Genomic DNA, 13,854 nt, shown 5'->3' on the forward strand with positions numbered 1-13,854 from the left:
TCTGAGCATAAGCTTCGTAGCACATGTCCAGCGTTCATCGGATAGTAGTGCCCATTCGAAAGCTTATGCTCAGTAAATTGATTAGTCCTAAGGTGCCACAGTTACTCCTGTCTTTTTGCAGATACAGACTAACTGACGGCTGATCTACTATCTGAAACCATTTGTGCTTTTTTTAAGAAAGGAATAGATCAATAAGACAAAATATCACATTGCATCTAATATAGAGTTGAGGAAGTGTTGTTCTAAGTCAGCCATAAAAATGTTGGTATACTGTGGGGCCATGTGGGTACCCATAGCAGTGCCACTGACTTGAAGGTATATATTTTCCCCAAATGTGAAATAGTTGTGGGTGAGGACAAAGTCGCAAAGTTCAGCCACCAGGTTTGGCGTGTAACTACTTCAAAAAACTGGGGGAGGGGAGTGTTGGGGAAATTTAAGGGGGGTGTAGGGAAATCACTGAAGCATGCTACATGCTTCCTCTCTGTCTGAATGCTGGATGGGGAGGTGGTGGGGGAGAGAGGGAAGGGATGCATCCTGACTATCGCTACAAAAGATGTTTTTTTTCCCTCCTACTGATAATAGCTCACCTTAACGGATCACTCTCCTTATAGTGGGTATGGTAACACCCATTTTTTCATGTCCTCTGTGTATATATATATCTTTCTACTGTATCTTCCACTGCATGCATCTGATGAAGTGGGGTTTAGCCCACGAAAGCTTACGCTCAAATAAATGTGTTAGTCTCTAAGCTGCCACAAGGACTCCTGTTCTTTTTGCTAACACACCAGGAGTCGCCCTCTTTCAGGCTGAATCTTCTCTTTTGTGTCCTGCAGGTTCTCCCTGGACTTTACCTTGGGAACTTCATAGGTGAGCAGCACTGCTGAGAGCACCCAGAGAACTGTCTGAGCTGGGAAGTTACCGATAGTCTGTGTTACGTGATGTGCATGTAATCCTCTGCCCCACTGTCCCCCATTACGAGGGAGCCTTGTTCTCTCCAGGCCCTGACAATACTGTGTGTGCTTATTTAAACCAGAATCACTGGTATCAAAGTGATTAATATCTTGAGAGGTAACATCCATAGGAGCTGGAGATGCTCAACTACACAACTTGTCCTACAGAAGACAGGGACATTCAGGGATTGTTCTGTGCTGCATGGACATGGGAGAGAGATTTCGTCCTGATTTGGTCAGGATTAAGAAGTGCTGTCATATCTCATTAAGCTCCCTGTGCTCCCGGGTCATTCTGTCATAGGCATCGTCACTATCGTGGCAGGCCGAGAGGCATCAGCACCCCCTGCAAGAATCCCTTCCTCTGACTTCCTGATTCTTGCATTTAACTCAAGTGCCACCTGCAAGGCCCTGCCTACTCTCCTACCTACCTCTGCTCTCCTCTCCCCTATTCCCTTTTCTCCATCTCTCACTCTTCCCTGGTGCTTGGGAGAGGCGCTCTGCCCCTTGTCCACTCAAGGCTCTTGTGCCTCACCTGCTTTATTTCCCAGTGTGATCAGTGTTCTCAGCCCCATGCAGGGGTGGGATAGGAAACTGTGGTGCCCAGAGAGAGGAGTAAAAAGCTAGACAGGTAGGAGGCGCTCTCGTTCAGTTCAGGGGATGTGAACCACAGCTGTGAGGAAGACAGAGCTGATGATGTTGGGGAGCAAGGTGACAGTCACAAAAAGGGTTAAAGAGCACCAAACTTACTCTGGGCATCATGAAGTAGTACCACACGTGTGACTCCGACTGTCTTGCGTTCCAACACCGTGACTCTGCCTCTCCCACTCTGATACAACATCTTGATACCAGCTATAAATATCAGAGCATTGGGGGTGGCAATTCTTCTGCCCTATAGACAACTAGCAGTAGACAGGGAAACCTGTTAGCTCATGCAGTATACCAATGGTCACCTGCTTCCCCTCTGGCACATGGTGTCAGAAACCCAGCTGGCCGCCTGCTGCAAAATATCACTGTGTGGTGTTTGCAGGTGTTGTGTTTCTCTACGATGGTGATGGCACATGAGCAGCAGAGTGTAACCATTTATTTCCACAGGCTCAGAGCAGGACATCGGGGAAGGGAAAACAAGACAATTCTTCCTCTTGTTCCCCCTTACTGGCCTCGGTAACTCATAGGATCTCAGGATTTACAGGTGGAAGAGGCCTGGTCAATGAGTGAGGCCATGCCCCTGCCAGGAGAGGATACAGTGGAAGCTCCATCCTTAGAGGTTTTTAAGGCCTGGTTTGACAAAGCCCTGGCTGGGATGATTTAGTTGGGGATTGGTCCTGCTTTGAGCAGGGGGTTGGACTAGATACCTCCTGAGGTCTCTTCCAACCCTAATCTTCTATGATTCTATGATACAATCCCCTCAATAGAGGATGCATCTGATAAGACACTCAGTTGTCTCAAGAAGGCCATTTACTTTGTTTCTGTGCATTAAGACAGGCAGTTCATTGACTGAAAAGCCTTCTTGGAAGCTTTTGTCCAATGCACAGGGGATTCGAGAGTAGTTTGGACCAAGACTCCGAAAGGCAGTGAGTACACAGATTCCTGACCAAGATGAGGGATTACAACAGGGGAAGCACAGATTCATAGATTTTAAGGTCCAGAAGAGACCATTGTGATCATCCAGTCTGACCTCCTGTATATCACAGGCTAGAGAATTTCACCCAGTTACCCTGTACTGAGCCTCGTATCTACAGCAGGCGGCATCCAGAATACGCAGACTCCAGGTTAACCAGAAAGGTTAAACAAGTCCAAGGCCTGCTTCATTCAGTCTTGGGCTGGTGCCACACAAGCACTGCTCAACCAAGACATTGTGGGTCATGAGATAGATTTAAAGTTCAATAGCTTGTGAACGGCCAGAGCTAGAACCATGTTTTCCAATTGAAAGCATCCTCTGTCCCTGGTAGGTCACAAAACACTGGACATTAAAATCATATCAGTCTAAGTACCGGCATTCTGACTGCCAGCCCCTCAGACTAAGGTAATACAAACAGATAAAGGGATGGGAAGCTCTTGCTCTCCCCCTACCCCCTTGAATTCTGACATGGAGCGGCTCTCTTAGATTCTCTGTTGTATTAAATATTTATATAGTGCCATTAGCACACCATGCTTTAGAACTGCAAGCCAATGCTTTATACCACTTGAACATTTAGAATCCCAAAGCTTTGAGATGGGAAAAGGCAGTGCCTAACTAGCAGCTTGCAAACTAACAGTTGCTAAAATCATAAGAGAAAAACCTGCTGCAAAGATGCCTAGTTGGCCAGACCAGCATGTCCACCTTGCAGAAGGTTAACCCTAGTCCTGAACTAGTGGCCAGAACCACAAAATACTGAGACCTGTTAGAGAAGCTAGGCCCCTGTTCTGTAGGAAAGGGGAGGACATCTAGGAATCCTCATTCAGGTAGGTACAATTCAGAAGATGACAAATGCAACAAAGCTACTTGAGCGTATATCAAGAGAATTGGGGAACAATCATCAGTTGAGATAAGTTCAAACATTGAAGAGTTCAGGCAAACTGGGCCACTCTCAGACATGCTGTAAGTGGGTGCAGCTCCATTGCTGCAGTTAATGGGTAGGGTAAATTGTGCATGCAGCAATACAAGCTGCTAGTATTTATGGCATGCTTGCATGTGGGGAAAGAGAGTGTTCCTTCATGTGGGAGCATTTGGATTTGTGTATGCTGCAAACAGGTATGTGAATGTATTTGCAGGTGTGTTTGCACACATTTTTCCAAGCATGTGTTCATTATGCTGTGGCACGTTGGTGTGTATTTGAATTCATTCAGGTGTGAACAAGCAGAGTATGTGTTCATTTAGGGAGGTGTCTTTTGGTGTAACGTGTGTGCATGCACAGGGATTTATAGGTTGTTTTCATCTGTGGAAGCATTTGCTCACCTGCAGTATGTATGGGGACTTGTATATGTGTGTGTGTGTATAATGCAGCTATGTGTTTCTGTGATGCGTGCATGCTTATTTGTCTGCAGAGGTGTGGCAGGCATGCTTGTGGGACGTGTAAGAACTAAGTACATACTGGATTCTCATTGTGTTTTTCCTTCTTTCAGATGCCAAAGATTTGGAGCAACTTAGCAGGAATAAGATCACTCACATTATTTCTATCCATGACTCTCCCCAGCCACTACTGCAGGTAGGTACCTAAGCACCTAACATCACCCCTCTGCCTTTTGCTCATCCACTCGCCCCTAACATCCTCCTTCTCCCTCAAGAAGAAAAGCCACAGTGATAGCTACCCTCCCTTCAACAGAGCCGCTAGGGACTCATGGTCACATGAAGTGTCATTTTGATGGGCAGCTGAGATCCCAGGACACGGTGCTGCTGAATCTGTACAAGCGAGTCTTCCCTAAATGGACTTATGACCCGCATGTACCAGAGCCGGTACTGTGGGTGAGAAACGAAGAGCAGCTCGTGTGCAGGAGGTGGAGATGGAATAACCCTCCAGGCCTAGCGCGTCTGCTGCGCTTCGCACCTCCTGCACCCCACATGGTGCTTGGCTGTTCCAAGCCGCGTGAGAAGTAGGGAGGACGGCCCTGGACTTTTCCTGGGGTTTGTGTCCAGCATTCACGCTGGCTGCAGCAGCAGCATTAGATCTGGCTCACAACTGCCTATGCCCTGACCTCCAATGTCAGTTTATTTCAATGGTAACTATATCTTCACCTCAAAAAAAGCAGTCCCAAAAGAACTGGGCAGCTCCTTCGGCCTTCCTGTGGATATAGCCCCCAAATCCAAGAATCCCAAAGATATGCCCAGAAAGCAAAATGATCAGGGACTGTCTGTTCTTTGGCCTGAGTTAGAGATCACTGAGTCCTCATCTCTGTTTATCTCGTCGCTATCCGAAGTCACCGATTTCCTTCCCTGATCCCTCATTCCTTGGTCTGAATTCCCAGGTGGATAGTGGACATTGCTCCTTGGACTCTGGGAGCATTTCCAGGAGCAGAGGGAGGTGGTACTTGCTTTACTGCGGTGAAACAGCTGGGGTTGGGGTAGGGAAGTAGTAACTCAAGTGCTAAAGGAGAGGTGCCTTTGTAGAGTGAGCAGCTCTGGGGCAGCACTTTGGGAAAATAAGACCTTCTGATCTCTTGGGGTTCCTAAGTTTGACCTGTGCATTTTATGCATTTCAGGAAATTACTTATCTTCGCATTCCTCTGCCGGATACACCCGAGGCCAACATGTAAGTGCCAAGCCAAGGCTGCTCCAGAATCAGAGTCCCAGGGAACCTTGGAGCATGCAGGACAAACTGGGGGATAGGCACTAACTGCACTGCTGAGACCTCAAACCAGCTGATTCAGGTGGACACTCAGGATGGCACCTCACAGGAGAGTCCTGTAGGATGAAAAAATCATACTATGCTGCTGGGACGGCATCACAGTCACAGTGCAACATCCTGCCTGAGCTTAGTTTGAGAGGTCACAAGCTAGTTACAGGTTTCAGAGTAGCAGCCGTGTTAGTCTGTATCTGCGAAAAGAACAGGAGTACTTGTGGCACCTTAGAGACTAACAAATTTACTTGAGCATAAGCTTTTGTGGGCTACAGTCCACTTCATCGGATGCATAGAATGGAACATATAGTAAGAAGATATATACACATACAGAGAACAGGAAAAGGTGGAAGTTGCCCTACCAACTCTAAGACCACCTAAGCTAGTTACAGACTCCCTAAAATCAGGATGGGTGGCAGCCCGGTTACGGCACCACTAGAGAATCCAGTGGCCACAGACCACCGCGGGGGAGAGGTAGCATGCTTAGCTGAATAAAAGGGAGGCTGGGGGAGGAAGGGGGAGAGGGTCACACTGTGGAGGCATAAATAACAGAGCAGGGCTGTGCAGGCCTATGCAATGCACCCAGCACTGAGGTATGCGAGCACTAACCAAGGGCTCAAGCAGACAAGCTGCCAGAGGCCAGAGATTGGCTCAATTTCATTAACTCCTGGGAAGTGCTCCTCAGTCCTTGAGTGTGCCTACTGGACTGGTGAGTAGAGCACTGGTGCCCTCCGGAAGCCTGGCAGCTGCTGCTTTGGAGTCCTTTGCTGCAGGGTGCGTTGAATAGCCAGGAGCATCAGCCCCTCAGCACGGCTGGAAGCACCGATGCACCATGCTGTTAAATCAGCAGCTGTGAATGGTGCCTAGGAAAGAAGCAGTGATCACTATTTTACTTTGCTCACCTTGCCCTGCGTGCCATAGGGACACCTGCGGCTCCTGGTAAAATCCTATTTCACAGCCTGGAGTCTTCATTCTATTTTATTTTTCCTGCTAGCAAGAAGCACTTTAAAGAATGTATCAGTTTTATCCACTACTGTCGCCTGCATGGAGGAAACTGCCTTGTTCACTGGTAATGCTCCCTTCCAATGACCCTCGTGCAAATTCTCCCAAGTACAGCACAGTGGGAAATTGGGCTGGGCAGCAGAGTCCCCAGAAGGCCCAGGCTTTGTAGAAAACAGATTGGGCTGCAGCTTACGAACCAAAGCAAGTGTGCTGGTGGGCTCTGGCTGGGGACTGGGGTGGTGCCTGGAGTCAGAGATCATGCGAGTGTCTCCCCAGCCCAGCTTGATTTAAGGATGCCATTGGGTTAGGGGACTGTTTGCCAAGCAGAAAGGGCAGCATTAGCTTCAATTGTAATGGGGAGGAAGAGGAACTGATTTGGGAGCAGGAAGTGGCTCGTGTTTTCACTTCTTCTAGGGGCTGTAATGTTTGTATAGAGATAATCAAGGTCATGGTGGAAGTGCCCTGTCTCCAGGAGAAGAAATTCTCTAAGGAGGAACTGAAATAGCCATGAAGAAAGAGGGAGCGCGTGGTGGTGGGGGTGTCCCTGAGCTTGAAGGAGGATGGCTGTGAGTGGGGGTGGGGACGAGGAAGAAACAGCAAAATCAAGGTCCTGATTTCCCTCCTTCTGACTCCAGCCTTGCGGGGATCTCCCGGAGCACCACCATTGTTGTCGCCTATATTATGGCGGTCACAGAGCTAAGCTGGCAAGAGGTATTGCAGGCGGTAACAGCAGTGCGGCCGATTGCCAATCCCAACCCCGGCTTCAAGCAGCAGCTGGAGGAGTTTGGCCGTGGCCCCGCACGAAAGGTGAGAACAGAAGGCTGGGTATTGCCATGGTAATTGTGGTCAGTCCTTATATAACGCTTCCCAAGCACTGTGCAAGCCCAGGGAGAGGAGGACTCAGAATCCCCAAAGAGCAAGGGAGAGCTTGGAACCGAGAGAGAGAAAAGAAGTTCATTAGAAAGAGATGGATCAAGACGTGGGATCCAGCGGTGGAGGAAGGCATCAGAGAGATCTGTAATCCTCCACAGAGAAGATAGGCTGTCCTGGGAATCTCTCTCAATGAGAGAGGCACACAATCCACCCTCCTTCCAAACACAGCATATGGCCAGGCCACCAGGGCTAGCACCTCGCCAGGCCTATAGGACCCAGACTCCTGCCCGTAGCTTGGACCAGGTCCCCACCAGGTCACTGTAGCACTCATCGCCTGCTTGACCATTCTGCAGTGCCCTGCCACTTCATTCCTATCGGTCACTCACCTGGCCACAAGCACAAACCAGGGGCATGTTCCTTGACCCATTTAACAGGACAACCTAGGTAATTACAGGCTTGTTTGCCTGACGTCAATCCCAGGCAGGTAGTGGAGCAGCTGACACAGGCCTCGATTAATAATGAATAAAGGAGGGCATTGTAATTAATGCAAGCAGCATGGGTTTATGGCAAATAGATTATGTCAAACTCATATATATACTTCTGTGAGGCATTTGACTTGGTATCAAATTATGTTTTGATTAAGAAACTACAACGATATAAAATTAACATGGCACACACTGGCTACTGATAGGTCTCAAAATGTAATTGTAAATGGGGACTAGTCATCCAGGCAGTATGTTTACAGTGCGGTCCCACGAGGATTGGTTCTTGGCCCTATGCTATTTAACATTTTTATCAGTGACTTGGAAGAAAACATAAAATCCTCACTGATAAAGTCTGCAGATGACACAAAAATTGGGGAGTGATAAATAACGGAGAAGAGCAGGTCACTGATTCAGAGCAATCTGGATCACTTGGTAAACTGGATGCAAGCAAACTATGCATTTTAATATGGCTAAATGGATATGTATTTATCTAGGAATAAAGAACAATGGCCACGCTGCCAGGATGGAGGACTCTGTCCTGGGAAGTAGTGACTCTGATGGTGGATAATCAACTGAACATGAGCTCCCAGAGTGCCACTGTGGCCAAAAGCGTGAATCTGGGATGCATAAACAGGGGAATCTTGAGCAGGAGCAGAGGGGTTATTTTACCTCTGTGTTTGGCACAGATGTAACTGCTGGTGGAATCCTGTGTCCAGTTCTGGTGCCCACTGTCCAAGAAGGCTGTTGATAAATTAGAGTCAGTTCAGAGAACATAAGAACTTAAGAACGGCCGTACCGAGTCAGACCGAAGGTCCATCTAGCCCAGTATCTGTCTACCGACAGTGGCCAATGCCAGGTGCCCCAGAGGGAGTGAACCTAACAGGCAATGATCAAGTGATCTCTCTCCTGCCATCCATCTCCATCCTCTGACAAACAGAGGCTAGGGACACCAATCCTGCCCAGCCTGGCTAATAGCCATTTTGGACTTAACCCACATGAATTTATCCAGTTCTCTTTTAAATGCTGTTATAGTCCTAGCATTCACAACCTCCTCAGGCAAGGAGTTCCAAAAGTTGACTGTTGCGCTGCATGAAGAGAACTTTCTTTTATTTGTTTTAAGCCTGCTGCCATTATTCATTTGGTGGCCCCATTTCTTGATTATGGGAACAAGTAAATAACTTTTCCTTACCACTTTCTCCACATCACTCATGATTTTATATACCTCTATCATATCCTCCCTTAGTCTCCTTCTTTCAAGCTGGAGAGTCCTAGCCTCTTTAATCTTTCCTCATATGGGATCCTCTCCAAACCCCTAATCATTTTAGTTGCCCTTTTCAGAACCTTTTCTAGTGCCTGTATATCTTTTTTGAGGTGAGGAGACCACATCTATACACAGTATTCGAGATGTGGGCGTACCATGGATTTATATAAGGGCAACAATATATTCTCAGAGCCATGAAAATGTTTCAAGGATTAGAAAAAACAGTTTAGAGAGAGAGATTGAAGGAGCTCAGTCTCTTTAGCTTAAGAAAGCTTAAGGGGTGGCTTGACTACAGTCTACAAGTACCTACATGGGGAACAAATATTGAATAACGCTCTCGCCAGTCTAGCAGAGAAAGGTCCAACACAATGCACTGGCTGGAAGTGGAAGCTAGACACATTCAGACTGGAAATAATACACTCTCCCCATCCTCCAGTACCGTGCATGTCACCTCTCGGCCTCCCTTGCATCAAATGTTGCAGGATCACCAATTCCCAGGACCTTGGATTTCTGTCCATTTGAAATATGGCATCTGCCGCAGCCCAAGCTGGGTTATTGGTTTGCTTCTGATGGCAAAGGAAAAGGACCACCTATAGAGCCATCAACACCTGTTACACCTCAATATATCCTGGAGGTTGCCCGTCTAAATACTGAGCCAATACATTTCCCTTTACAGGGGCCAGTTCCTCAGTTGGTGCGAATGAGTATCACTATTGGCTTCCATTGAGCTACCCAGATTAATACTAGATGAGGATCTGGCCCATAACATGTGGCTAGTGCAAGAGAGAGACAGGAGGGGGGTCTAGGAGCCCTGTGAGAGGAGAATAGGCCACAGTATGTTACAGCACATGTTCAGCCTCAGGAATTCTGCACTTTGTGACACAGCTGAACAAGGCCATCACAAATCTCTGAAGTACCTGGGCATTGGCCACTGTCAGGAGACAGGATACTGGGCTAGATGGACCATTGGTCTGACCAAGCATGGCCATTCTTATGTTCTCCTTGCACCCTGCAGATTCACAGACACCTGGAGCAGAGATATGGAGCTGACATGTTCAATGATGAGGAGGAGATAAGGCTCCTGCTTCCAGCAGACAGAGAAGGCACATCCAGGACAGATGGACCCGTGCAGGGACTGGTGCCAAGGAGCAGAGACATCAAGAACACAGTCCCCTTTCTGCTGCGAGTGAAGCAGACGTTCTCCTGCATCCCCACCTGTCTGAAGTGAGTCCAGCTGAGGCACAGAGTGGAGGGAAGTGAGGCATTCTGGGAAAGTCCATAGCCTAATGTATCAGAGTGGCAAATGCCAAGGCCTAGAAAGGGACATCCCTGCTATTGTATGTCAAGGGAGAGGTATGGTCCAGCGGAGCAAGCACAGGCCTGGGAGCCAGGAACTCCTGGGTTCCCATCCAAGCTCTGTAGTCTTTCTGTGGCCTTGGGCAAGTCACCTAACATCTGCTTCAGTTTCCCCATCTAAAGTGTAGGGGGTTAATTCTTATGTTTCTATTTCCCAAGCTGTTGTGAGGGGTGGTTAGTAAATATACAGAGGGCAGTGGGAGGGTTAGATGTGCTGACTGTCATCACAAGTGAACAGAAGGGCCTTGAGCACCCAGCACTGAGCCCCGGCTTACTGAGTGCTACAAATCAGCTGTGCAGGAGGGGATTTTTCTGCTGCCAAGAGCTGGTGTTGGAAAGCAGCAGCCAAGGAGGGACTTTGCCAGCAACTGTAACACTTCAATAAATGCTGCCCTGAACCCATACAAATAAAATAAGGCCTGGGGGGATGTCTCTTTATAGATGAGGATTTTTCCTCAGCAAGTGGTTTCCATTGTCCGGGGGGATTGTATAAGAAGTGTGTGTGTGTTTTCCATTAAACCCAGTACAGCAGCCAGGAGACAGCGCTCATTCAGGCAGAGGTCCAGATGTAGGCAACGGTGAATGGTGTGTTAACGGGGTTGCACTACATTTCTCCTAATCCTAGTGTGGTCTCCCACAGGGGGCCAATAATATTTAACACAGGGCCATGTATCGCTAGAGCTGAATATGAAGCCCTTGTGTTTGAAGACTTTTTACATACTTATTTCTTAATAAACATCTCGTCAGTGCAGAGTTTTATGTACATTTCAGCACAGGGCAGAGTTCGCTCTGAAAAAAGGGGTGTGCTGATTGGGGAAGGCTGGGAGTGAGCATGGCTCTCTGGAGCCAGAAATAGCCTTTGGGAGTATGTAACATCCCTGCCACCGGTGCTCCCGCGTGGCCACAGTGTGGACTAGGACGTTAATTATTAATGCGTACTGCTAGTTTAGTTACACAGTGCCTAATGTGCACCAGTGCTTTGCAGAGCAAATAAAGAGACAAAATCTCTGCCTTGAAGATCTTACACAGCCCATGGCCCCAGTCCCACAGGGATCTTCACCCACGAGAACCTCTGCATCTGCAGAGAGCTCCATGGACATCACAGAAGGCAATGCAGGCATGGGGCTCTGTCTGTATAGAGCTCAGGATCAGAGCCTGACATCATTCCAGCTGTTTTGGACATTAAAGTTAATAAATTAGCAATAAAAACTCTATTTAGGAATGTCCCCCTTCACCCTCTGTCCTGACCTCTAGTACTGCCCCTCCCATGGCAGCAATGTCCCACCATCTCAGTCCTGGGTGACGAGAGCTTGGAGGCCCATGTGTGAAAGTGCAATTCTAAAAAAGAGTGAACTAAAGAATTCATACAGCTGTGTCCCCGAGTGCAGACTGCCAAAGAGACATGCCTGGCAAGCGCCCCGGGAGCCTGGATAGCAAAAGGATGTTGACTTTATCCCTACCACACCAGAGTTAAATACCCAACAAACCTGCACCTTAGGGCACCATATTCCTGCCTCTACATTACCCAGAAAAATCAGAGGACAGATCATCATCATAACGACTGCTGCTGCCTGACACCCTGGAGATTCCTGGGCAAGGAGCTCTTTGGCGGGACACATGAATCTGATTGGATTCCTAGCCTGCAGGCTCTTCAGGACATGGGCTCTATCTACATAGATGTCTGTGCAGCACCGGGCACACTGGTGCCTTAATCCTCCCTGTGTGTTACAGCAGACGAATTGAATACCAGTCATCTTGAAGTGCTCGACAAGTATGCTGGATTTCTATGATTCAATGCTAAGCATTTTCCTATGGGCGATGCCATTGACTATCCCCACACTGTGAGCTATGAGCGTGATTCCCCTGCTTGTGTTCACATGCCAGTGCTGGGCATTGCAGCCAGGAAGGCCCAGGGAGCGAGAGTGGAGGCATGGCTGAGAAGTGCCAAGTGCAAACCCACCTGAGGCCAGTGGATATGTACTTGCCGCTGCCCTGTGCTCCTGTGTCTACACTGCTGTTTGTACTCACACTAGCTCCAGGAGTGTTAGTGTGAGTCCGTGTATAGGAGCAGGGGAAATTGCCGCATGCTTGTATTGCAGACACAGCCGTAGTTCGGCTCTGTGTTGCCCACACTGCACCCTTGTTCAGGAGCCCTGTTCTTATGCTAGGCAGAGGCTGGCTAACAGCTCAGAGCCTGCCGGAGGTGGTGACATTCTGAAAACCAGACATGCCCTTGTCACCCAGCCCTCCCTTTGCTGGACAGTCCCCAGCCTACTGTGTTCAGGTCCCACCGCACTGGGCCCGGCGTCTGCTCTTACATGTCCCTTGGTCTGAGTAGGCTGCAGCCTCCATCTGTTGTCCCTTCGCAGAAATGGGACCCGCAGCCCAGCTGCCCCAGGCCCTGTGCTGACTGCCCTGTCGTTTAAATCCACCCTCTCCCAAGGCTCTAGCCATGTGGGCACTCAGGGTTTACAGTTCACCTCTTCCGGGACATGCTCTAGTGAAAGCAGACAGCCACATGGGCTTTGTGAGGGTTTCCAAAACAGCCATTGGCCCCTCCTGCGCACCGCAACTCCTCCTCCTCTGTGTGCAGAGAGTTTCCTTCTTCCATAGCAGGTCATGCAGCTAAGTGAGACCCCTCTGCTTCAACATGCCCCTTTGTGCCTCCACCCTACCCACTAACCCAAGCTTCCTGTGTCTCTGCGGGTTCCTCTGAGTTCCCCTTTTCAATTCCTCAGCCTTTGGGTTTTTTAATGGTTGTGGTTTCTAGGTTCCCTGGTTTCTCTTTTTGGGAAAATTCCATGGCTTCAAACTCCAGCCCCACAGACAGATGTGGCCAGCTGGTTTCTCCGACTTCAGCCATCCTATTGTTCAGAGGTGCTCCCACTGGAATGGGAGCGATCTAGGTATAATGATAACGAGCCTCCATTGCCCCTGGACTGGGAGACATTGTGGCACAACCCTGACAGCACACGGAGGATTCCACTTGCACGGAGGCACCTGATGTTACAGCAATTTCATAGCATCAACCAGAATTCATAACTTGTACATCGAGAGATTCCCCCATGCCTGCAGTGGTATGTTCCTCATGCCAGGGTCCCACATTCTCTCCTCCCAGGCGAGCCACTGCGTGTTCCCCATTATTATTTATTTTCTTTCTGGCTGGGAGAGGAGTCACTCAGGATGTCAACATGTTAAACCCCATTGGGATGATGAGCGGAGCAGAAATGCATAAATGCACTCTGATCATCTAGTCTGACCTTTTGTACAACATAGGCCACAGGTCTGCCAGGATTGCCAGCCCCACATGTTCAAAAATCAGGATTCAGGCTCACCAAAAATCATGAGATTATGTAAAAATAACAGATGTGGTGATCTTTTTATTTGCCTTCTGTTTTTGAGCCTGTAGAGTGCACTAGGGTCACATTTTGGAGCTTTCTCCACAGCCATGATGGCTAGAAATGTACTTTTTCTTTAAGAATGAAGGCTGATGTCATCCCAGATCCACTTGACTCCAGGAGCTGGGGCTTTAAGGAAAACAATAATTATCATGAGACTTGGCAACACTGGACTTCCCTGAATTAATTTTGGTTTGAACTAGGGTATAACTAGAG

At 48.4% G+C, this 13,854-nt stretch overlaps 1 protein-coding gene across 1 annotated transcript in view; it reads left to right on the forward strand.

The window, feature by feature from the left end:
• The window catches only part of DUSP15 (dual specificity phosphatase 15), a 26,149-nt gene extending 14,731 nt beyond the window's left edge, over positions 1–11,418 (forward strand). The window contains exons 2-7 of the mRNA XM_032766279.2: positions 834–867; positions 4,053–4,135; positions 5,127–5,176; positions 6,258–6,332; positions 6,901–7,072; positions 9,900–11,418. Of these exons, the coding sequence (XP_032622170.1) occupies positions 834–867; positions 4,053–4,135; positions 5,127–5,176; positions 6,258–6,332; positions 6,901–7,072; positions 9,900–10,112 (627 nt within the window). The 3' untranslated portion in view covers positions 10,113–11,418. The remainder of the gene's footprint in view (positions 1–833; positions 868–4,052; positions 4,136–5,126; positions 5,177–6,257; positions 6,333–6,900; positions 7,073–9,899) is intronic.
• The last annotated feature ends 2,436 nt before the right edge of the window (positions 11,419–13,854 follow it).

This window comes from Chelonoidis abingdonii, chromosome 14 (genome assembly GCF_003597395.2).
Source record: "Chelonoidis abingdonii isolate Lonesome George chromosome 14, CheloAbing_2.0, whole genome shotgun sequence".
NCBI lineage: Eukaryota > Metazoa > Chordata > Testudines > Testudinidae > Chelonoidis > Chelonoidis abingdonii.